Below are 26,297 nucleotides of genomic sequence, written 5' to 3' on the forward strand. Positions count from 1 at the left end.
GGAGAACTCCAGAGTATGCAGGTGGCAGGAGTTGTGCTTGCTCTCCTCAACAGTAGAAAGCTCAGAGTATTGCATCAGGCTTACAAGGGCTGCTTGTGAGAACTGAAGAGATGCCTAATGTATGTAATAGTGACTGGTTTTGAGGATGGGACCTGTGAGAACAGGAAACCAACTTGAGTGACTTAGCTTAAGCACGGGCTTGAAAGCATCAACATCAGCCCAACTACATGGGAGGTGCTGTGAACAGGAGAACATAGTGTTCCCTAGGTAAGTGGCACACTTCCCCTGTGGTGAGGAGGTGATTGCTATTGATTCTCCCCTATTTAATTTTGAGGATCATGAGGGTTTGATTTTGAAATCAAACCCTTTAGTCTCTCCAGCTGTTGCTGAAAGCCTTCAGAGAAGTATAGTAGTTAATGCTGCTGTAATGTGGAGGGCTAGTTTATTCATCTCAGACCCTTTCTTTCTTCCTTACCTTTTTCCCTATTTCAGGACAGCTAAAAGAGGAAAGCTGTAGGCAATTTCATGCAAGGCTTTTAACACTAACTCTGCAGAGTTTTAGTGCAGATTGTAGGTGCTGACAGTTGTTTGCCAGTTGAGCTGTGTCAAAAGCACTGTGGTTAGATTGACACAGGCTTTCTGCCCCTGTAGCTGCTTCTACATCAGGGAGGTTGGCAGCATAACAAGTGTGATTCTCTTATGTCTTAAGCTTGCATAAAGTGTAGAGCTTGTTTCCTAGGTAGTGTTTTATGTAACATGGGTTAAAGGTTGTTACCAAGTAAGCTGCAATCTGGAGAATGTAAAAATGCCATACAGCCTGCAAGGACTGCAGCTCTGATTCTTGATCAGTGTGAAACTGTTCATAGGGTTGCTTTTGTCATCAAGTTTCTCTACTTTGTTAGTGGGTGATGGCTGCTCCTTTAAGTTAATTATTTCTTGCTGTCCTCCATTTCAACCTTATCTACTGGTATAGAGGCTTTCTAATTCCAAGATGTCCAAGGAGCTCATCTGAAGCTGCAGCTAGCAGGTAGCTTTCCTTCTCCTGCTTTTTCTAGTGGCTGTAGTCTTGCATAAATACATGGTTCAGTGGCAGCTATGCATAAGTATTGCTTGCAGAGCAGACCAGGTCAGAAGACCCAAGCAGGCAGTTACACCAGGTCATTTAGCTGATCAGCTATGAGAGCAAGGTGGTAGCTGTGCCTGTGTTATGGAATGGGATGCACAAGTTGAGCTGGGTGGATATAGATGCCCTGCTCTGGAAAGGTGAACAGAAGAAATACAGGATGTGGATTCTTGAATTCCTCTGTATGCTGCTTGGCTGAAATGGAAGTTTTGTTTTTACCTATTCTAGTCTAAAAGCTATTCAACATCATCTGATAGTCCTCCTGCTCAGATCAAGAAGTCTGGTTCAGTTAAGCACTTCCTTGCAGTGAAATTAAACATATTGCAATGAAATTAAACATGCTTGTGTGTTCAGGGCTTAGATTCCTTTCTTTTTGAATTAGTACATTACTTTTGTCTCAACTTCAAGTGTTTTCAGTTACATTCTAATGTCTTTATTTTAGATTGTGTGGGGAGTGTTCTTTGCCATTGTGGCGTTGCTCTTCACCGTGTCTCTCTTTTTGTCAAAGTAAGTATATTTAACATTCTTCTGACCAGCTTAAATTTTCTAGTCTTTATTCTAATATCAATCAGTTGGCCTATATATATAAAGGAGTGGCTTCAAGAGTCAGCATGCTCTTTCCTATCCCATGTTTCTGTTAACTACTGTTGCCACTCTTGTTATAATAGCATGTATTGAAATTAAATTTGCTAAAACAGTTCAACTTGGTGAACTAAGTCCTTCAAACTATGTAGTGCTGGAAGTATTCTAATTCAGCAGAGGAATTCAGTTAATAGTTTAAAGATTTATTCAGACCATGAAATTGTCATGTTTGAGTGAATCAAAATAGAGATACTTGTTGAGCTAATACTTAAATTCGTGCAATGAGTAACATGTACTGTGCACTATTAACAATTGTTTCATGAAGTTGAAAGCAATGTAGACAACTAAATCTGGTGGATTTTAATGAAGACTCACACTTGACCTGAAATCTCAACCTGAGATCTCAGTTTTGGCATGTATTTTTGAGACTGGGCAAACAACCTCCATATAGAACTAGGGCAAAAACTGAAATAGTTGGAATCAAATTGAAGACAAAGCTTTGGAAGGATCATAGTACTTGACCAGTTTTTCATTACTGCAGTTTGGACAAGGCTCTACATTCAGCTGGCTTCGATTCTGGATTTATAATCTTAGGAACTAATCTGACCAATCCGTTGAATATGCTTTTACCTGTTCTTCAAACAGTAAGTAAACAGCTGCTGATTTATATAAATCAGGTTGCTCCTGTTTTGTGGTAAGCTGCCAGAAGGCAAACTGCACTTCAAGTAATTCAGTGGAAAACTGCATGTTCTGTAAGAGAAAGATGGCTGCTTTAAACTATTTTAGTTATCAGTGGGTATTAATGTGAAAACTTTAGATGGGAATCAGTTGTTGCAACAACTATTTCCTCCAGTGATAACTTTCATCTAGTAAGAACTTAAGAAGAAAATGATACCAGCTGGGGTGGCTGTGCTCAGACTGAAAGGGAACACATGTCATCTTTTGCTTGTGCAGTAAAGCTTGGAGTCTGAGTCGTTTCCCACAATGTAATAAGTGCATTATTTGCTCTTTAATATTAATTATGCTTTGAAAGGTATACAGCTCTACACTATACTCCGTATAGCTCTGCAGAATTTATTTATTGCACTTTAAAACAATTCTTAAGATTAGAACAAGTCCTCCATAAGAACAAGCTATTAGTTTGAGTAGGGCTAAAAGGCAATGAAGCCATGTATCAATTTGGCAATCAGTCAAGAGTGAGCTAACAAAAATGAACCTTAATGTAAGCCAGTGCTTTTCTCTCCTCCACTAAGCTGTCTTCATGTACACTGGTTTGGTACAACATACTGCTCATCTCAAGGTTTCTAAACTATCAAGTTATTACTTTTGTAGCATACAATACCGAAAGAGGGTTTAACTTGGGCTTTTTCTAGTGTAAAATCAATGACTTTGAACATTACTGGAGATATTTTCATACAAACATAAAATGTCTGTCTCATCCTAAATTGATGATGCCATTGTGAACTTCATGTTAAAACCACTCAGAATGGAATTAAGTATTTCTAGGCCCGAAATGTGCAACACCTCATTCAAAATTAAGGCAATCTTTAAGCTAGGAAAAGTGTTCAGTTTTTTCCAAACAAATTGGCTTGGTTTGCAGCTGACTGTACACTACATCAAATGCTACCAGTAGAATGTACTTAGCTTCATTTGGGCAAAGACCTTGCTTCTAATTTGAACACTTTATCCTTTTTTCCACTGACTGTGCTTCTTGTTTTTAGGTTTTTCCACTTGACTATATCCTTATTACAACTATTGTTATGTACTTCATCTTCACTTCGATGGCAGGGATTCGAAATATGGGTATATGGTTCTTCTGGATAAGGGTAAATATCACTGAGTATTTTAAGCTAAATTCTTAAGGTGTTTGAAAAAATATAGCAATTTGAATATACTTGTTATGGAGCTGCTATTTTACTACATCATAAACACTGGGTTTTAAACAAGAATTCATTTTTATGATATGTAACGAATACTGTCTGTTGTATGACTTCAATTATTTTTAAAGCAGCTCCTGTGAAGCTAAGCCTAGTGTTTTAGTGTGGTTAAACACTGACTCATTTCCTAAGTGCCAAATCATGTGGCACTTACTACTGCTTAGAAAAGTCAGATGCTGATGATAGTAGAAGCATTTTAATTTGATCAAAATTAGTCTGAAACATGTATACAGTACTGTCAGACTTGCTTTTTAGGTGGGAAGCAAGTACATCTAGATAAGAGGTAGTACAATGATGCTATGAGTTATCTAAATACAATACCAAATTTATTTGACATGAAATACATTGTATTTGCTGAAAGTGTTTTTTATTCAGCAGTATGTCATTCATGTCTATGATGCTTGGTTCAGTAACTTTAGCTTTTGCTGTTGTTCTTTCTTTACTGCTGTCACTCAAATGGTGATGCCCCGACATTGTGAACAGTGACTCTGGCAATGAGGTGGTTCTTTTAAAAAATAAATAATAATAATAAAAAGCTGCTGGATGCATACTGTGTTCATCTCCCTTAGCTGATACCTCTCCCCAGTGTAGCGCTGAGCACTTCATGATTACAGAGGAGCAATGGTTATCTACAGGTAGCAGCAGGGAATTACTATTCCCTGTAGGACAAGGTAGAAAAGATGCAACTCCATAATGACCAAGTTTTAATGCTTGGGAATGATATATCAGCTACCTCCTAACTCAGATGGGAGGGTTAGGGATAGATGGCAGCTCATACAGAATAAGACAGAATACTAGGCTTGACAATTCAGGCAGTACCCGTAATAAGCAACACAAATTAAATCTTGCTGGGGAGCCTGCTGATTTGTGAATCATGTTGGTCATTGATACAGACAAAACTAGAATTTTTGGTAAAATAGCTGTGCTATATTTGACTAAACTCAGTTGAAAACTACTCTGACTTACTGAAATTGAGTTGCTAGAGGACAACTTAAGAAAAGTGGGAGACTACTGTTCCTTAAAGAAGAATTACAGTTGTCAACTAGAATTCATCATGATAATATTTGTATGTTTTCTTGATTTAGCTTTATAAAATTAGAAGAGGAAAAACTCGACCTCAAGCACTCCTATTTCTCTGTATGATACTTCTATTGATAGTTCTTCATACAAGCTACATGATCTACAGTCTTGCCCCTCAATATGTCATGTATGGAAGCCAAAAATACTTGGTACAGGTAAGATGTAACATATGTTTAAAGTAACTTGACATTCTAATTTTTAAAAATGGTTTAACTGTTCACAATAACTTTCAAAGCTAGGCACAAAAGTCAATTTGAAGTCTTGCAGCTATCTTTTCAGCTATTAGTAGATTTCTGGTTTATGCTGTACCAAGCAATTCTGTATTACTGCAAATTTTAATTCCTGGATCATCTTTAGACAGTATAAATCTTTGGCTACTGCTTTATCTTGTATCAAGATACTGCTAGCCTCCTAGATTTTTATGCTCCTTCCAGTACACTTATGATGCTGAATGATTGCAGTGATGCTTAGGTTTTTGTGAAAGTCTGCCTATGTAGCATATTGTTGCTCTTAAGCTAATATCTTTATTTAGTATTGCAGAGAAATTAATGTTTCAAAGTTAAGTGCCTACTGATTAATACCACTTCAGACTGCACTGCATCTTATTTCAGTGAACTCGTTCCAGTTCTTGTGCTTTAAAACTGTCTACAGAATTAAGCAGTTAGTATTACGCCCTGCTTTTGTTCATTATTGCACTTCTAAGTTTCTTTTCTCTAGTCTTGGCTGTGCCTGAAGACATTCACTCTTATATTCACTCTTGTTTCACTCTTGGTGAGTGAAGACCTGTATATTTATTGGAAAGGCCGTACACAAGTCTGTTCACACAAGTCTAGTCTAACAGGAGTAGATGTTAGCTCTGATTAAATGTAGACAAGCAGCAGGCTCATGAACTGGTTGCTCATTCAGGCATAGCAATGTCTAGATTTATCGGTGTTTCTGTTGGGCTTCTGTTTTGCAAAAGACAAAAAAGAGTTCATCTGTCTGGGATTTGATCTGGATTATGGATAACTGGGTACTGCTTGAGCATTTTGAATATTTCTGTTAGACTTCCAAAAGACTGTGCTTGTGGGAGAATATACTTTTCTCCAGAAAGCCTTAATTAACAGAAAAGATTAAAGCAATAAATTATTTATAAAACCTCTGTAATGACTATTTTAAAGGAAAAATTCAAGGAATTGAAGTAGTATTTCTATATACCACAGAGGTGGAACCCAGTCAGCTCCCTTAGTGTGCTGAGTGGATGTAGTAGAATTTTCACTGTAGAAAATGAAGCATTCAATAAATATTAGTTCTCTTACCATGTCCAGATTTTCTCTGGTCAGGAGATTTGTTGTAATATGTGATTTAAACCCAATAATGGGGCTACTATAGAGAATATTCAATATTTGAACTGATCAAAATGCATTAAATCTTGCATACTAGCTATCAGTATAACATAGGTGTACTTGGGCATCTCTAAACTGAGTGGCTCATTTTCAGAATTAGTGTAGCAGCACTTAAAAATAGGTTCACAAATTAGCTTAGGAAAGGTTATATGCTTGTGTGATAAATGTGCATAGGAAATGTGCAAATGCTTACATGCAGGGATTAGAGGACCAGAGTTAAATTGTGGCAACATGTGAAGTGTTATGTCTGTGCTTGGATAACATCTATATAAGCTTGTAATTAAAAGGTCAAAAATGGGGCATGGCAATAGGGAGGCTATTGTCCAGGTGGCTTGACTGCCATTGGAATAAAGTAATTCCCAGAACTACAGAAAGGATGTGAACAGGATGAAAATGTTATGTTGATGACTGGCCTTTTGTATCTCATCTATTTTTGCATAGAATATGTGGGAACAGTTTGTATGCTGCGTGGAATAAGCAGAAACAGTTTTTAAAAGCTAAAATAGCATTAAACATAAAGAATATCTAGTAAAATTCATCCAAATTTCCCACTGGCATACCAGCTAAACATGAGTTTTTAAAGGAGTACCCTCAAAGCATCTTCCAGAGCTTAATCTTACTCCAGGAAAAGTACTTGCTATCTTGATTACTAGATATAATTTTCCTTTTGAAATAAGGAGAAGTGGTGGCTCTAATGGAGTGACAGTTTTTTGTGGATGTTGGAGATTAGGCTGTGAGGAGTTAGAATCTCAGATCCTTTGGAACTGAGCAGCCAGGAATATATGCAGGAGCTGGGCAGCAGAAGGATCAATTTTGTGCATGTTGTGCTTTCTGCTGGTGGAAGCTGTATGCATGTCAACCTCCTGCACTTAGAGCTGTGGCTGGCATGGGAAGGCATGTGGTCCTTCTCTTCCAGTCAGCAGAAGTGAAAGGCACCTGGAGTGCTCTGGCCATCCCTGGGCTCCACAGTGCAAGACATGGCTGTTCTGGAGTGAATGCCAAGGGTCACCAAGGGGACCAACAGCTTGGAACATCTCGTGTGCAGAGATGAGAACTGGGGTTGCTTCCTCTGGAGAGAGAGCCTTGGGGGACAGGGGCAACTATCAGTGCTCTTAAATATGATTGGCTGGGTTTAAGGAAGATAGAGTCACTCTTGGTGGTTTAGTGTTGAGACAAGGGCAATGGATGCATTAAATGGAAGAAAATACTTAGCAAATCATCATGGTAAAACACTACTGGAAAGTAGTAGAGACTCTGGAAAAGAAGACTCTGGTCTCCCCTTTTTAGATACTCAAACCCTACTAGATATAGTCATGGGCAACCTGAGGCAGTTGAGCCTGTTTAAGAGGGAGAATTAGACAGTCTTCAGAAGTGCCTTTTAACCTCAGCTGATATACTAATGTTATTTTTAACTTGCTTTCTCTTAATTGGCCAGCTTTCAGACCCAATTAACTTGATTTTTATGCTATGAATATAAACAAAAGCTCCTGGTCAACATCTGTTCAGTTCTCTTCTAGATAAACAGTCCCAGTATGTTTTAGTCTTTCCATTATGTGAGTTTCCTTGGCAACTTCTACATCCAGTGTAGTCTTTGACATATGTCCATGCTGTTTCATAATAAACAGAAAAAATAAAGTATCTTTCGAGTTTTTCAAAGACAATGAGTAGTGATGAGGAACACTGGTACAGGGTCAGTGAGGCTACTGTTCCTCTTACCAAAGCAAATGCAATCACTGTCTTGTCATGAAGGGTAATACCATGAAATGTTTTTATCCCTATTTAGCATTTTTGGTGGCAGTTTGTATGTAGATAGAAAATTTTCAGTACACCTTCAAGGAATAGTCCAATGCCTTGAGCTTCTAGGAAGTGTTTAGAGTTGAACTCAGATATGAGGAGTCTAAATTCAGTGCTCATAGAGAATGAGAGCAACACCAGGCTAGAATGGCAAGGGAATCATCAAAGGAAACATGCAGTTCTGGATATTTTTAAGTTCCTTAGATTCTATAAGCAAAATTTTAAATGATAAATGTGAAATTTCAAAGCAGTAAATCTGATCATTTTCTGTGTTCTCTTACCATATTACTCTTCCCAGAGAAGCCCTCTGAGCAGTGGCAGCTGCAGTGGTGGCAGCCAGCTGGAGTACCTGATGCAGCTGGGCCCCTGTAATAAGTGTGTGCTAATGGAAGCTGCTGTTCCTGTCCTATTGCTTCTGTCTGCATGTTGCTCTTTACTACCTTGTTTTCCCTTTGGTTCCCAATTCCTCAGTGTGTGATCTTACTCCTTTTATAATCTGCTTCCAAGACAATTATGGTTTCATCTATTTCCATATAGCCAGATTTTGTAAGGTGTGATACAGCAAAATATTTGAACAGGAATGCTTGGGTTTTCAGCAGTTCAGTAACTTGTCTCCCTCTACTGTACTTACTTAAGTATGTTGGATACCATCTTCTAGAGTAGATCCAGGAAGAAGCTGAATTCACAATGTCATTATATGAGCCTGATGTGCCCTGTCTTCATCACTAAACATGAATTTCAATTTCTTATGCAAGACTGAAAGACTGTTTTTAAAGATTATTTTGAGTGAATTTAAAAGCAAATGAGTAGTGATTTTTTTTTTAGGTAAATATTTAGAAAATTTCATACTATATAACCCTTAAATGATGTGCCATATTTACAATATACAGTATGCAAATATTAAGATTTATTCTTGAACAGCAAGGTTTGTCCCAACTTTGTTTTTATAAAACAATGGAAAGATGCTTAGGGAACCATCACTGTATGGAAGAACACTTTGTGGGCTAGCCTATTAATTGCACATTTATTATGCAGAGTAATAAGACAATTGATGGCCAGTCAAAAAATGTGACAACGTTTGTGTCCAAGGACTGTGATGCAGATGCACCTGAAGGTAAGATGCCTTTTGTCTTTTTATAACTTTCCTTGTATAGGAATGATGTGCTATACTAAACTGTTCAATATACTGATGGCTTGAGGCATATGCTTTACTGTAAGGTAAAGCCTCGTTGACTGCTTTCAGAAAACAAGCATTACCTTTTAGTTTACTAAATTTTTTGAGTAATTATTTTTAGGGGAAGTATGTGCAACAGTGCATTCCAGTTTGCTAAGTCTTACCTTTGGTTTAATGTATGTTTGCTTTAGCAGATTTGTATTTTAGACATGCGCTAAGTATTCTAAATTGTGTAACACAAGTGCGGAATTTAGTGAAATGGTAAAGAGAAGTTCAAATCTTTGTAGCATCTGCATGAGTGTTGTTACCAAGGGAATTTGACCTTGTAGGCTGCCTTCCTGAAATCCTCATGTCAATTTTGATTACCTCATTTTTGAGGTCCAGTGCAGTATTTCCTCACCTACTATTTATCCATCCTGCTTTGACCTGCTATCCGGGCAGAAGCCACTGAAAGTAACTTGGATCTGCCTGAGTAGTGATTAGCAGAGGGATAATGTGGAGCCTTCCATGATATTCCATCTACGTAGGCTGCTTAAGAGACTGGTAGCACTAACTTTGTCATCGTTCTTGTTCTGTGGAGCTTGGGTGAAATTGGGAATATGTTCAAAAGCTTCTTTATATGCAGGGCAAGAGGAAGGACAAAATGCTTTTTGAGAACAAATTCAGCATGACTGCATTACCTTGGCTTCTTAATGAAACAGGACTTACCATCTGAATTACACATGGTGCTGCAATATTGGTATTGCAGCTTAAGGTCACCATCAATTTTAATGATTTCCTTGGTCTTTTGCTTAAATTGATCTAGGGAACAGATTTATGGTCTTCAAAGTGTTCCAGACTTCAGGCTGAACTTATGCATTATTTTCAGTCTGGCAAACTTTTTTTACAGGAAGAACTCTAATATGTACACAGGATATGTTTATGAAAAGGCTTGACAGTGTTCAGTGATTGGTAGAGACAAATAGCTGTCCTCTATTGTCAGTATTGCTGGTAACCAACAGAACTGTTGTAGCAGGTCCCCATTTTTCCCCATTTGCATAAATGGGAACAACAATGTGCTGCTCTTGATGGCTTACAGAGCTGTGGCACTGCTCTCCTTTAGTGAAAGAGACTGCGATCACTGGGGATCTGCTTGTGCTAGAAGTGGAAGTATTGCTGTTTTCCAGAGGAAGGGAAAAAAAGGCTTGTTTTCCATGGCCTGGGAAATATTCAGCATGTGTCTATGGGTCTTGAATTATATTAAATATTCATTGATCTCTGCCCTAGCTTAAGGTTGTGGGTTTTTTTGTGGGAAATATTCAGCATGTCTGTATGGGTCTTGAATTATATGAAATATTCATTGATCTCTGCCCTAGCTTAAGGTTGTGGGGTTTTTTTGTGGGCACTTAGCTCTGTCATGCGATTCCATGGCATGGGGACTGTATCTTTTGTCAGTTTGATTAGTACAAACTGACTAACCTTGCTCTGATGTTAATAAACTGTTGATTGCAGGAGAAACAAATTTGTATACTCTAGTATCTGTAGTCACAAAGATTAATCTATTTTATCTAAAAAGATAAACAAGCTGATTATGTTGCTGCCAGGAGAATGTTGTCCCTCTAAAACTAGAGGCTTTGTTGGAGCTCTCTGTTACCCTGCTATTTTTATTGTAGGAGATCTGATCCTTTTAATTGAATTTCTTAAGAGCATTTCTCTGTTTTTCTATTCAGTAAAAACCTTTATTTTTTTAGATCTGTGATGGCAAATGGTGCTTCTTCTGTGATTGCATAGCTACTAATATGTGAAGGCAGGTTTCTCAGGCTATTTTCAAACCTGAGATTTAAGTGCCTCTGCCCTGTGCCTGCTCAGTTCAGAAATCCTTGTTTTCTCCTAAGTTATTGGTACAGTACTGTGGCAGAGAACGGAGCTGATAGATGCATCCAGCTCCTAGAGGTATGACAGGACTAAAAGAATCCATCCAATTAAATATTCCCCAAGTTGTAGCTTCCAAAACCAGCTGTTCTTGCTGTAGTTAATCTCTTCCTCAAAATGCTATTCCATTCTTCAGGGAATGCTATAGTAAAGCTTTTTTCACATTATTTCAGAGGCCATTGATTTGTTTCATTGTAATATAGGGCTGGCTTGTCCTGTGAGATGCCTTTTGTCATGCAGGGAGGCAATGTTCAAGTTGACTTTTCTAGTACAGCAGAAACAGATTTGAAAGAAAGACTTTATATGTGGAAATATACCTAGTTATGGTTAGGCATGGAGGAATTGTGCTTTAAACTGTCCCTTTCAAGGGGAAGCATTTTTATCCTTGTCATCTGCATTACTTACCAAGTGAATTTGGTTCTCAAAAGAAGTGTTTGATTAAGACTTAGGCTTCATCTACTGATAGTCTTAATCAAATGTCAGATATATTTGGCTTTATTGATTAGTCAGCACCATGTAAAATACTCTTCTCCTGAAGCCTTTCAGGGCTTCTCTTCTGAACTTAGTGACAGTATCTATTGGAATACTGGTAGCTTTCCATGCTTTTACTCTAAATGATCAAGATTATGTTAGAGTAAAATTTGTAGCTATGTCATTCTGGATAATTAAGTTACCTTGATTTCAGGGTGTTTAACTTCAATCTAACAATTCAATTTAGAGGAAAACATGTTAAATCATTAGCCTACTTAATATTTTAGTTCAGAAGAAATAATTAAAGTGTTGTTACTGAACCTGTGACACTGAAATGTTTTCCTTAAGGTCAAACTGTTCCAAAATATTTACCATTTAACCTAATTACTATAAAGAGCTATGTGAGAGTCTCTAACTGCTCTTTAATTCAGGTGAGCATCTAGAGAGCTGTGGATGGTGTTGACTATCCTATTTCCAGTTATGTTTTTTGTTAGCCAGTGGTCTCTTTTATTTGAAACTGTCTCTTGTTTTATGGCTTATGTCATGTGAGGAAATATTGCCATGTTGTAAAGGGTTTGCTACCCAATTCATTTTTCATATGGAGGGTATGGACCAAGTGGTGTGACGGAGGATAGAAGCTTCTCTGAGCTGTTGTCTTAGCTCAGATCTTTTTGACTTTCCAGGTGGATTTGGCCTTCTTTTACCACTACTTTCATTCTTCTTGTTAGTGAATAAATCTGCTTTTACTACTGAAGCTCTGTTTGCTCTTTCTCTGCAGAATATTGTGTGCATGCACTGTTTAATATTTGTGAAAACCCAGGTCTTAGATTTTTTTGAACAAAATTCATCTATACCAAATTTTGCCCTTTACTTAGTAAGAATTATTAAATGTAGTGTCCAGACTATCTTGGGGACTGTCCAAATCAAACCTACATTGGAAAGGAAAAGCGAGTGTTAATGGACTGTGTTTTGCAGGTAAAGCTTAAAACATCAAGCTCTGCTTTTAAGTATTAGATGTAAATACTTGTGACAGAACAAGTTATTCTCTTATATAAAAAATCAAAGAGGATTTGTGATGTACAAGAAAATGGAACAAGTCTTTTCAGATTGAATTATTCTAACCGTGTCTTTAGGAGTCAGAGGTGGAGCTCTGTGGAGCTCTGCAATATTCATTGCTTTATTCATGTTGCACATTCTTCAGCTGCTTTGCATTTGCTGCCTGGAGTATGTACTTCTGTGATACTATTCTGCTTGTAGTACCCCAGTGCATAAACTTGAACTAAGGCAGGTTCACTACTCATCCCTGGAAAAAAAAAGTAAAAAACAAATGAAGTTCAAGTTTATGTAGGATCTTGGCATAAAAAAGACTGCTTACCGTGAAGAATGCTGGAGTTTTTTTAAGGTAAATGTGCTATCCTCAGCCTAGGATAGAAGCATTTGCTGACAGAGGTATTTGCCATAAACAGCTTGGACTTCAGCCAGCAGCAGCTTCCTTTTGTCCATTGTGTCTGTAACCAAGGCACTAGAAATAAAACATTCAGATCAAGGCATAATGGAATGAGACTTGGCAATGCTGGCAGAAACTTCTGTCACGGGCCTGCAATGTTCTTCCAAAACCCAACCTGAATTTTATGAACTTCCATGTGACAGGATGCAAAGGCTTCTCTACAGCAGTAGTCTTCTGACCTACAGCCTCTTGAGGCTTTTTGCCACACACCAGCCTAGAGACACAGCATATACATCTTGCTGGAATAAGCCATGTATGAGAGATGCACGAAGTGATCTTATTCTGAAAGAGCTAGGTGTTCAAACTTCTCTCAGACCAAATAAAACTTAATATAGAACAGATAAAACTTAGATCATCTTAATCTCCGAAGCAGGAAGGAAGACTAAGGATGGCCTTCACTGAGGTAGCAACTTTAAGTAGTTGTCTGAATTTAGCACAGGTCTGAGGGGTAGTAGGGATGAAAGAAATGAAGTTCTGTCATCACTCTGCCTCTTCCTATAACTATCTCACCCTGTTCTGGTAGGGGTCAGGTCTGCAAGTTCATCCAAGTAGCGACTATGAAGAATATTATATAACTATTGAATGATAACTGGATGTTTCTCCATTCTGGTTAGCAGTTGATACATAGCTTTGATGAAGACACCTGGTGGAGTGGATAACACATACAATGTTCCAGGTTGCCTTATGGGACTCAAGGCTTCTAGTGGCTCAGAAAAATCATGGTGATTGCTTGAAGCTGTGAAGCTTTGCTTTGGCCGTTGTGGTAACTCTTATCTACCTCATATTTGGGATTGGAAAAATTCTGACTTTACTAGCGCACAGCCTGAGCATTAAGATGGCTATTATGTCCATAAAAATGTTTACTCTTACCTTGCTCTTATACACTTGACTGTTTTTCTTTAGGTGTTCATTGCAAAGGAAGTCTGTCTTATAGGAAAGCTTTTAAGCAAGTACAAGCTTTGACCGGCTTTTGGAAAGGTTTTTAAATGCCTGTGCTGTTTTGGTGTATAGTACTATGTCTTATATGCATGTTTAAGCAACAAGTGACAACTGTTTTGTATCAGAAAGTTGGCAGTTTAATTTGTCAGGGCTTCTCTTCTGAACTAGAATCACCTCATAGGAAAACTTGGAGCTTGCGTCCTCCCAAGGTGCCAACTTATCCATTTAGTTCTAGCTTTCAAAGCTTCTGCTAAACTGTCAGTTCATTTGTTTTGTTTTTAATACAACTTGGGGATGCATTTTGAAAGTGTTAGCACAGCTGTAACAAATGGCATGAGAAATGTCATACTGAGACCTGTGGTCTGTTCATTGAAATATTCTATCAGTGGTAACAAGATTTAAGCTATTTAAGGGGAGAGCACACAAGGCCCCTGTGCCCTTACCCTTGTTTCATCCATGCCTGCATCCATGGCTGTATGAGGATGTTAAAGGGTACTTCCCTTGTGCAAGCTGAGTATCTGCTGTTGAATTTGTCTCAACTTGTTTTACCTGCTGATACTGTTTCTGCAACCCCTCATGCTAATAGAGTCCAGAAATCATAGCCTGCTGTGTAAAATAGGGCTTAATAGAAGAATCATTTAAAACAAAATCAACAGGTGAAAGTAACTGAAAAAACATTTAAAGGTTCTACTAAGATACAAATAATCTAGACACTAGAGATCTGGCCTGACAAGGGGTCACTTTGAAGCAAGCTCATCTTCCTGAGTACTGACTTGATTCCTCTCCTGGGGAAAGAGCTCACTGATACATGGTGGTGTTCAAGAGGATGTTGAACAGGGGATTTTCTAATGTGAAAGTTGTGTCTTAAAATAATATCTCCCTCTAGAGACTTTGGGTTATACCTGCTTATTAAATGACTAAAAAGCTAAACTCTACAGGCAGCCCTTATTTGATCCTCTTTTGGGAAGGAGCATAGTCAGTATAGCTTGAGTGTACCTAGAGTATTGCTAAAACCAAGGTCAGAGTTGGACAAAATTAGCAAATTTTTGTTTACTTGATTGTTTACTTATTCTTACATGTATTTGCATGTAGTGTCCAAACTTTGGGTACCAATTTCTTCTCCAAAATGGGAATTAAACAGCTGGGAGCGTAGTATGAGGAATGAGACTCCCCTGCATCTTGATGTGGATGCCACTGCTTATTTCCTGTGCTGTCTGGCCTGTCTTCCTGACTGCCCTCCTACATAATCTCTTAAGTATTTCAGGCTGTACAAACCTTAATGCTACCTGTGTGAAGTCTCAAATACATTCTTAATTCTCTCAAGCTTCCAGAGTCTACAGATTTGTAATGGAGAAAAAGTACATTGTTTAGATGTAGCAACACTGCTTAAACCTTACTTTTATACAAAATCTGCTACAGTTATAGTGTTAGGGAATGCCTAAGCCCTCTGCACTGTGATTCATGAAAGTGCTGGTATGTAGCTCTTGCCTGTGCAACTCAACTTTACAATTACCTTGGATTTTCATAAAAATCCCTGCAACCCTGGCCAATAGATTGCATCAGAAGATGTGCTGAAATGCATTTTTTTAGTACATCATCTGGATCTTTTTATCTTCTATTCATTATTAGAATCGTAGAACACTTAAGGTTGGAAGGGACCTCTAGAGGTCATCTAGTCCAACCCCCCTGCACACACAGGGTCACCTAGAGCACGTGGCACAGGACTGCATCCAAGTGGGTTTTGAAGATCTCCAGAGAAGGAGATTCCACAACCTCTCTGGGCAGCCTGTTCCAGTGATCTGTCACCCTCAATGTCCAGAAATTTTTCTTTAAGTTCCTGTGGAACTTTTGGCCTGTTTGTGGCCATTACCTCTAGTTCTGTCGGTGGCCATCAGTGAAGAGAGGCCAGCACCATCCTCCTCACTGCCTCCCTTGAGGTACCTATAGACACTGATTAGATCCCCTCTCAGCCTTCTCTTCTCCAGGCTGAACAGGCCCAGCTCCCTCAGCCTTTCCTCATAGGGCAGATGTTCCAGGCCCCTGATCATCCTTGTGGCCCTACGCTGGACTCTCTCCAGCAGCTCCACATCCCTCTTGTACTGTGCAGCCCAGAACTGGACACAGTACTCCAGATGTGGCCTCACTAGGGCTGAGTAGAGGGGCAGGATCACCTCCCTCGACCTGCTGGAGACGCTCTTCTTAATGCACCCCAGGATCCCATTGGCCTTCTTGGCCACGAGGGCACACTGCTGCCTCATGGTCAACTTGTTGTCCACCGTGACACCCAGGTCCTTCTCTGCAGAGCTGCTCTCCAGAGGGTCAGTCCCCAGCCTGTACTGGTGTCTGGGGTTATTCCTCCCCAGGTGCAGGACCTTGCACTTGGCCTTGTTGAATTGTGTGAGGTTTTTCACCGCCCAGTTGTCCAGTCTGTCCAGGTCCCTCTGGATGGCAGCGCAGCCCTCTGGGGTATTGGCTACTCCTCCCAGTGCAGTATCTTCAGTGCAGAATACTTCTGAAGTGGGAGGGGAGCATAGAAGATCTAAGAATAGGTGGTGATGGCCTTCTGTAGAAGGTGTTTCTGAGAGTGATAGGGTTCCTTGTGTAACTGCCAGCTTCCAACAATACCCAATTTCACATTTGCTGCTACAGAATCACAAATATCTTTCAAATAGTGGAGAGTGCGTTTGACTTAATTTTGATTGGAATCAATTAAAAGCAGAATACTGTCTGAAAATTCAGAATTATCTAATTCCAATTGCAGGATAATTCTAATAATTGTATGTTCCATCACTAATAATTGCTTTCCTTTTTAGATCAGTGTATTGTTACTCGGACATACCTTTTTCTTCACAAATTTTGGTTCTTCAGTGCTGTCTATTACTTTGGAAACTGGGCCTTCATTGCAGTAAGTATTGTGATTTAGAGATCAAAGACTCAAGTTGAGTAACATACTGCTGTTGTCATTGAATCACTTGTACAACAGTGCTAAGTTCAGTTTTACACTTATTGCCTTTGCCACTTAATTGTGTAACAGTAATACATGCTCCTGATTTTGCAGGTCTTTTTAATTGGATTAATTGTATCGTGCTGCAAAGGGAAGAAATCTGTCATTGAAGGTGAAGTGGATGAAGATGATTCAGACATGTGTGATGATGAACTGTCTGTTTACTACCATTGACAGCCTTTGCCTTTAAGGTTAATGTAATTTAAAGTGATGTTGGAAGTCATATCCATGTGGAATCCATGTGGAATTAATATCCAAATGGGTAGCAGTGCACATCTAAAAATAGAGGAAATAAGTACTCATTAAAGGGGGTCAGAAAACTGAATACTGTTTTTGGGTATCACTATCACAGAAAGTATTGAAGCTGGGTTTGATTAATATATAGAAAATACTGTTTTATGATTAAATGTATATGTGTAACTTTCTGATGTACAGATAAATTGTTTGCTGTAATTTCATAGTTGATGTTGCCTTCTGTTAGCTTAAGATTCTTAAATATTTTCATGCCTAACTTGTATGACACTTTTATGCAAGCTTGTTTATAAATAAAACTACCTGAAATCTAGAAAAACTCCTAGTAATCATTGCTAGAGAAACTGAAACTTTCACTTTCAAAAGGATGTGACTTAATTTTTACACTAGTTTTGTGATGCTTACCATTCCCATATAAAACTATAAAGACAGTTGTCGTGAAAGTGTTCCAAAAACATCTATTGATGAGATGGTGAGTTAACTATGCATTTTACAAAGGGCATGTGAGAAGACTAACAACTGTGTTTATATAAATATATAGGCTTGTAAAGTTGACATTTCCACTAAATATTGGAAGAAAACCTTCAAACTGAACAACTTGCATTAAGAGAAACTTGATACTTAGCATTAGAAGTTAGACTTACAGTGCTGCCTGAGGGGAAATTATAGTCCATGCAAGCACATGGAAATAATTCAAGTAATATTTTATAAGACTAATTGTTAAACAATTATTGAAGTGTACAGAGGTCATTAATATATTAATGCCCAGTTTGCCTGTTGGCAGACTGTTAAAGCTGGCAGTCCCCTGCTCAGTTATCTCAAAACCAATCTGTTTCTTTCTGTAGCGCTCTAGGAACCTGGGAGTTTTAATTCTGTTCCATTATTTCAAGAAGCCAGTTGTTTGTTTTGTAGAATTCATGAGCATGGGGAATCCATCTTTAGCTTGGTTTTTACAGGAACAAAAAGGGAGTCTTAAGTCTTCTGTCTCAACTGCTCCATGATCCAGGCTATGGCAATCTGACTCATGAGATGGACAAAGGAAAAATATTCAAACATATAGCAGGTACACAGTGGTTTGACTAGGTGGTCTATTTTGAAGGCCATTTGACTAACATTACCAGAATGCTATTTGAACATGACCATGGGTAAACTTACAAAGAAGAGATTTTTATTGTTTATGGTGGAAGCTGTTTTTGTGCTGAATGTCTTGCAGCCTGCATCCAGAAGAGATCAAGAAGCTACAGAGAATACTATTTTTCAGATGCCCTGATTTAAATGATTTAAGCTAATTTAAAATTAAGACTAATCAATACTTTTTGTTTGTATTTCATGTTCAATTCTCACTGATCTTAGAGCTGGAGGGGAAGTAATGACTATCATATGTGTTCCAGGACATGAGATGGGCCTGTAGTGGCCTGTTTTCCTGCAGTGACCCAGGCAGCTTTTCCTTCCCCATAGAGTGATCCTGCTTGCCTAGGGCAGCTGGGCTGGATGCTGTGGGGGTTTCAGGCCATGAAGCTGCTCCGTCACTAGTCTCAGGTAACTTGTGCCCAAGGACCTTGGACATTGTCAGGCACTTGTTGCTGTGGATCTTGCCTGTTCCCATGCTTTCTTTGAAAAGTTTTCCCACTTCAGCCCTGTCTTTTTTTCCATCTAGTCTGTATGCAGAAGCACAACATATCATCTCCTAATTCATGGTTCTGTTTATCTCTCTGCTGATGGGAGGATGCAGTAAGTATCCCTATTGTTTAGTCCAGTGTTACCAAGATTTATAACCAGTCTTTACTGTTTCCAGCCTGCTGCTTGCTAGCTGCAGAGTTCAAAAGGTTTGTTTCACTCATACCCTCTCATGCCTGTTAACTGTTGCCTGTCATCATCCATAAAGCTTTTTCACCTACCACATTATCCAAGTTTTTTAACAGTTCAGTGAACTTTTAACTACATTTAAAAATACTTTGTATGCACTAATATGCTTCTGAGGAATATAGATCAGGAGTTCATTTCTACCTAGCATTACCTTTGTGCAATGGACATATTTCTAATACTCTTCAGAAATAAACTCAAATCAGAATCTTCTGCATATCTTAATTTTGTTCTGTGTAATTCTGCCATCAGCTGGATGAGTTCATTCAGAATCACCCAGTGATGAAAGTTGTTGCAGGGCAATGCAAGATAGTGCTGTCAAAACATACTTGTTACGGAACAGTACTTGATGCAGCCATAAATGCTTCCAACCTAGTCTGCTTCCTTGTATCTTGTGTTGTCTTTGGTATACTACTGATAAGTAAAACAATGAATTATTTAATATTTCCAGAGTTATTTTTGATAGTTTCTTTTGTAGGACTGATTTATAGTTAACTAGTTTGGCTGCTAACTGAGGAAACAGTGCAATCAGATTTTTCCTTTGGGTTTATTTGTGACCAAGCTTTAACTTCTCAGTACAGCATTGTGCATTGTAAATGCAGTACATCTTGAACTGAATCTTTAGAAATGTCCCTTTTTTGGACTGTGGGCACCTAAAAAATGGCACTGGAATTGTTTTGCTGTTTTGAATAAATGAATCGTATTCTAAATCTTTCTCTGTAGTCTGAACTTTGGGTACTTGTAGTGTTAGGCAGACTTTTTCCCTTCAGAAGCTGGGTTTTCCTAGTAACTTTCTACCAGATGGAGGCTCATGAAGATTTTAAACTACTACATTTTAAATCTTACTGACACATCATCAAAATGTAAGCTGGTGCCACTAGGAGTGAATTAAAGAGAATATAGCAACAGTGCATGGCAAATGGGTCCTCTTCTTGCTGCCTGTTCTGTCTGCAGTGACTTGTTTATCTGGAGTTACAAATCATTAGAGTAAACCTTATGGGGTTTTGTTTTTTTTAAGCTGAGAGCTGGCACTGTGGAACAGAATTCTTGCTGATTGTCAGAAATTGGTGAAAAGTGCAAGGAAATACTTGGTGCCTTTTAGTTTTTCACTATATACTAGAAACTAATCACCTCTCCATATGCTGATACTCTTGCTAGTTCTGAAATACTACTCCCAACAGAAAACCATGAAAAATGTTCTTCTCTTAGAAAAACTTAGCCACTTTATCCTAAAGTACTGATTAAATAATAGCAAATTAACATGTATCAAATAACTATGTCAAATAATTTAACCTACTCAGGTTAGTGTTTTCTTGGTTATTAGGCTAAAGATTTTTGCTAGCATTGGCAATAAGCTTTCATTAGTAGAACTTCTGCTGTAACCTTCTGCCAAGAAGCTTTCTTGTGCATAAAGCAAAGTTGATTTCCTCCTACTCCCTGACACACACACAAAGAAATGAAACCAAGAATACCTGTGTTTTTGAAAGGTGTATTTTGACTATTTTCTAGCACTGTTTTGTTTCTAGTAAAATATTTTTGTTAATTGAAACTAAAATGTTCTGCTTCTAAATTAAAAGGCTTTTCAATTCCAGATATTTCAGTGGTTAGAAGTTCCAGTATTCTTGACTAGCTGCCCTAAGCTGTAGCTTTTATAGGAATTAGGTGAAAGTTAAAGCAATGTCAACAATAGGCTCTTCAGAGGGATTGGAGGTGTGATTAGATCTTCATTCTTAAAAATTTATGGATTTAAGATGTTTCATTTAAAACAGTGGGCTCCTTTAGGTACACTTACCAAAATGAGTTTTCTTAGTTCTTTCAGATTCACCACTAAGAAAAGTATGATGTATTTCAACAACTTTGCAAACAACTTTGATTTGTGCAGGTCTTATTTTTGAGGTAAATTCTGCCCATCTCGTGAGTTTCCTAATTCTCTTTTGCTTATAGATACCCAAGAGAGGACGGGGGGCTCTTCCTTATTACAACCTGCCTATCGGCATTCCATCTTTTTCTTTTTTTTCCACTATATTCCATGTGGGCTATTCTCTTCCCACCGGAAAGAAAACATGGCCTATGAATATATAGATAGTCTATAAAGCATACAACAAGTTTTCAAGTAACTTTGAGCTTTGCTATTAAAATCCGGAGTGAAAGATTCCAAGCTTTTCCTTCACAGTTCATAAAGAAGTTAAAGCATTGAAGGATCATGTTAATAAAAGGTATTCCAGCAGATTTTCTGCATTCAAAAATACCTTCCTGAAAGATATTTGAGTAACACGTGGCATAACAGTTCTCATGCCTAACGACTTGCAGCTCTGGCCCTTACAGGGGCAGAATAATAGGCCAAAAGAACTGGCGTATTCTCAGACGATGGATCATGTCTTTCCTGAACTAACTTCAAGCACGTTGGCAGGAAACAATGATAAAGATACCATCTCCTGTAGATACTCTTTTTTTATGTATGTGACTCATAGCCCTATTGTATTTAAAACTTACAGAAATGCAACTTGACAATATGCTAGATGATGTTGAAATCTCTGGAAGTGCTTTTGATGAAGAAGCAATTTCAACGGGTAAGACTAAAAGTAGGAGAAATGACTTCTGTATGCTAGATGTAGAGCCTGCACTGCAGAGCTCAGCACTACCTAAGTTTGAGGTAACGTGGTGTTGAAATGCTAGATGCTACGACGCTGTAGATCAGCTATTTGTGGGAAGAGTTAATGCTGAAGGATAACGTATGCAAAGCTAGTTGTGAAATGGGAACTTGTGCATTCAAGACAGGGTAGTGATATGTTCAGAAGTGTCCTCCTCTGTGGCAATGTGGCTAACAATTCTGGTTTTGTAGTAAATATAAGGTGTAGCTGGGATTGCCCACCTCATGTGGACAACCCGCTTGAAGCAATACCTGCCCAGTACTGGTAGGTTTTGGTACTATACTCAGTTTGAAGGGAATAAGCTGCTGCTTTCAGACCTGGAAAAGCATCCTGATCACATTCAGAGTGAGCACTCTATCCCTGCTGTAGAGTTTGGTCTGTTGCAGACATTTAACATTTGTTTTGCCTCATGGAGAGAAAAGCAAAAGAAGCAATTTTTATAGCCAAAGGGTAGTGGGGGAAACCTCAATGCTGAGCTTTGCTCTACGAGGCACCGTAACCACAGTGGTGCTTGTTTGAACACTGGGCATGGCGGCAACAGTTTTAAATCCCTTTGGTCTTTGGAAGTGTTCTGGGAGCAGCTGCATCTGTCCTACAGGACTAGAAAAAAACCTGCATCATCATGTAATTGGGCAGAACAACAGTCATTCATTTATCATCCTGTCCTTTTACTCTGCTCATCAGGGTATGTTTATTATGCTGTGGAACCAGGGCTACCTATGCAATGTGTATGGAACCAGCAGTGATGTGATAGATTTGCTGAGCAGGTAAGTGGTGCCAGCTCTAATGGTGATGGTAGAAATCCACATTCCAGCACCAGGAAAGCTGCTTTCTTCCAGAAATGAAGTGCATCCCCTTTCACTTTGGAAAGCATCTCAGATGGGCATCCCTGACAAGCTGACATCCGCCTACAGTGAAGAGCTCCTCTAATGCCTTTCTAAGTGTTTACACAGATTTCCAGAGCAACTGCAGAAGTCATGTGAGGATGGGTCTGTCTCATCCTCTTAGCTATGTGTGAACAGTCCCTGTTTTGACAGGCTTGCTGCGTGTGTCTTCGCAGTTCCCAGTAAGGCTCCCAGGTCTCCTGCCAAAGACGCAGTGATAAGTACGTCATTGTGACTTGGCCGAGCGATGACTGATGGGCTGGATGAGTAATATGGAAAGGGGCTGCTCTTCACATATGTTGACTTCTGTCTTAGAAAGTGAATGTGCTCTAAATTAAGATGTTTCTATATTAACATCCTGGTTTAGCTCAGTGCCTGAACAAGTTTTTGTAGCAGGAGCTCTGAATTATCTGATACAATGGGGATGTTTTGAACTGAAGAGTTCCTCTGGTAGTAGAAGTAGTAGTAGTAATAATAATAATAATGATAGCATATTTTATCTCGTAGCGCTACTTTACTCTTCATTTCCTGAGCCTTATGTAGGTTTACCTGTTCATCCTAAATTAACTCATACAACTTTTTTTAGGCTTTTTGGTTTGGTCTTTGTTTTCCTGCTTATTTTTAAAATTCCATTTCTGGGATTGTCATCCGTTAGGCAGATGTTCTCCAAGTGATTTAAAGAATCCATTTTGTAGAAAATTTTGCAAAATTTATCCCTGGGTAGGATCTGAGTTGCACTTCATGATCTGTTTGCTTAGTTTAGTTCTAAATCATAACCCTCCCATGGATAAAAATCTACATGCTCTGTCTCAATCTATATTTTGTCTCTTACAAAATTGTTGTTTGGACTTTTTCCAAATCCAAAGCTGATCTCTGTGGGTTTGTTTTGTTTGTTTTTTTTTTTTTTAATTCTCAACTATTTGGCTGCAAAGATTATGCTGTAACTTGGCAAATGTATTTTTTACTTCCCATACATTTTCCTGCAGCTCATCCAGTGTCATTATTTTTTGAAATATGCTAGTATTCCCAAATCCATAGTGCTCCTGTGTGAGCAATTGTGATTATGAGGCTTTGCGTATTGAACTTGACTATTAAATTGCCTGCTGGATGAGAACTGTTCTGCATACTGGAATGGATTTAACTAGCTCTTCTTGTTTCCACTGTCTTGAAGGAGGATCCCTCTCTGTAGTGGCTGTCATCGATATGAAAGAGGAAAAACTTATCTGATGTGCATCCGTGGGAGTGTGGTACAGTTTCTCTGGAGTGACCCAGAGCCAACAAGCCCTGTCTAGGTTTGAATTATTCCTACAGCATAATTCATTGTCTATTTGACATTGTGTCAGTCTCTCTCAAGAGCTAGTAATGATTCACGTTGTTTGAACTTTATATGTTCATATGGTTAGTTCTCGTTTACAAAAAATGCTCTTCTATTGTGACAGAATGTGTTTGATTAGAAAAAGTTCCTAGAGCAGGGGCTATTGCAATGATAAAAATACTGTTTTGTTGTGACTCTTTTGTACTTTCAATGAATAAAATCTTTATGACATGTTTACCTTAACATGACTTATATTAAATATATTATCAGTTTTATCAGACAAATCAGACAAGTTAATAACATGTCATTTCTCTCATGAGGCTGCAGCAGATGTCTGTGTGCCTTAGCAATGCCCAGCTCTTTTGCACACAACTTGAGTATCTGAAAGGCAGGAGACTTGCATGGACTAAGGAAGAGCTGGTAACTATTAGGGAGAGAAACCAATTTCTTCTTGGCAAGTAGCTACAAATGTTTTCTTGGGCTGCAGAGAGGCATTGAGCCTTAAAAGTCTACAAGGAGGTGGTCAGAGGGACGAGTCAGTGAAGGTGTGGAGGCAGGAGTGCATTTGGGTTGTCCAGACAGGTATACCTGCAGTTAGTTATGGAACAAGCCAGGCTGAAACTTCTTACACCAAGGAGGGGCTCAGTCTGTTGTGGCAAAGGGGAAGAGGTGCAAGGGGAAAGTCTATTGTTATGGTAGACAAAAGTAAGAGTCTAATGGGCTAGTTAAATCATTTGCAGAATGGTGATTAAAAAAAAAAAGTGATGAATATATGTTCTGTGGAAAGCCCCTTAAGTACAGGTATGTGAAAGCTGTTCTTATTCCATGTTGTTATCTGAGCTTGAAGACTCTTAACAGAGATGCCTCCCAGCTCTTTTGGATCATCCTAGAACTGGCTTTATTTTATAGGAATAAAAAGAAATACAAAGGCAAACTTGTCAGATGTGGCTATATGTTTCATTTTTGGTATGTCCAGTTATATTAACTGATTCCTTATTTTGTTAAAATGCAGATCTTTAGCAACTATATCTAGCAAGAAGAACCAGTATCTCAGATTGTGTGAGTAAAAAAACGGTACATACAATGAAGCGTGTTAGCTGTAATACTGCATATAAGTGAGGGATAACTCCTAGTAAAGTGAAACACTTCAATTTTAAAGCTAGTTAACTGGGGACGGCAACCTTTTCTGATACAGTGTTAGATGTATCAGAAGAGTCCGTGTTATATGCTTTCTCTTTATGAAATCCATCCTTCTGCAAGAATATATTTCAGATTACAGAATCCCATGAATGTGGGGTTGGGAAACAAGAGCAAAACAAAGCAAAAAACTCAGAAGGTTGCCCAGTCTAATTAGGACAGCTTATGATAGAGGACTGCACAAATATCCTTGTAGCACCCGATCCATTACTAGTTTCTTGGTAACACGCTGGGCTAAGTAATCCATCTCAATGGCTATTATGCTTATAGTTATAGCTGATCAAAGGTCTTTCCTGCAAAGAAGCTGACATCTTTTTGCTTGATGTCAGCGGTATAGGAAATAGTTGTTCACTGTTCCTTTAACTGCCTCTATTGGAAGACTGTTGCTATGACTTCTGTCCTTTCCCTTCTCCCTGAATTGATCTTCCTTTCTCTAAAATATTTTCTTGGCCTGTAGTATGACTTCATGAACCTCCTTTTGTTCTTTCTCATACCCTCTGGATACTTTTGATTTTGTCTATGTCTTTTGTTTAACTGTGATATTGAAACAGACTAAAACATTCACGTCCATGTAAAAGGAATAAATACTGTAGTATTTGATCCCTGGACTCTTGGATGAATTTCTGCTTAGTTGCTATTTAGTATTTCTGTGCTTTCTGCTCTTTTCTAAGATTAAACAATCCTTTTCCGGATTAAACAAAAGGGAAATGAGAATATTGCCAAAACTTAAGTATTTTAACAGAAGGAATTACATTATTTCAGTCAGAAAATAATTGTAGCAGAGGAAACTGTGTACAAAGTATACCGTTTTCCTGGTATAAGGTATATACACCTTTTTCCAGGTGTGTATATATATATTACTTTTAATGCCTCTTGAATGAACCTGTAGTTATTGCTGAGTGAATTTCTATAATAATCCTTAAAGATGTTTGAGTAATAAAAACACCAACACAACAGGCTCTTCTGTAAGAGGTAGTCAGTTTGTGCAGTTGCACTATCATGGCTAGCCCTGTACTACAAAACTCTGTATGGGCTCTAGACTTCTCCAAATTTCCTTAATACATCTGCATATGTATCTGGCTAGCAGTACTTGCTACCTTAAAAAAAAAAAAAAAAAAGAGTAAACAAGTAGAACAATGAAAGTGCCGAACTGGATGAACTCTGCAGATGTGACAACAACGTGTCAATAAAACGCTGAGTACTGTCCCCAGCAGCAAGGTAGGGAAGT

General features: G+C 38.5%; 1 protein-coding gene across 1 annotated transcript in view; it reads left to right on the plus strand.

Annotated features, from left to right (window-relative positions):
- Positions 1-17,478, plus strand: part of LMBRD1 (LMBR1 domain containing 1) — a 50,143-nt gene extending 32,665 nt beyond the window's left edge. The window contains exons 10-16 of the mRNA XM_088539910.1: positions 1,566-1,630; positions 2,247-2,349; positions 3,427-3,531; positions 4,728-4,877; positions 8,937-9,015; positions 16,717-16,808; positions 16,962-17,478. Of these exons, the coding sequence (XP_088396036.1) occupies positions 1,566-1,630; positions 2,247-2,349; positions 3,427-3,531; positions 4,728-4,877; positions 8,937-9,015; positions 16,717-16,808; positions 16,962-17,081 (714 nt within the window). The 3' untranslated portion in view covers positions 17,082-17,478. The remainder of the gene's footprint in view (positions 1-1,565; positions 1,631-2,246; positions 2,350-3,426; positions 3,532-4,727; positions 4,878-8,936; positions 9,016-16,716; positions 16,809-16,961) is intronic.
- Positions 17,479-26,297: the final 8,819 nt, after the last annotated feature.

The sequence above is a fragment of the Tinamus guttatus genome, unplaced genomic scaffold (assembly GCF_059628265.1).
Source record: "Tinamus guttatus ecotype Peru unplaced genomic scaffold, ASM5962826v1 Tinamus_guttatus_pri_ptg000051l, whole genome shotgun sequence".
Taxonomy (NCBI): domain Eukaryota; kingdom Metazoa; phylum Chordata; class Aves; order Tinamiformes; family Tinamidae; genus Tinamus; species Tinamus guttatus.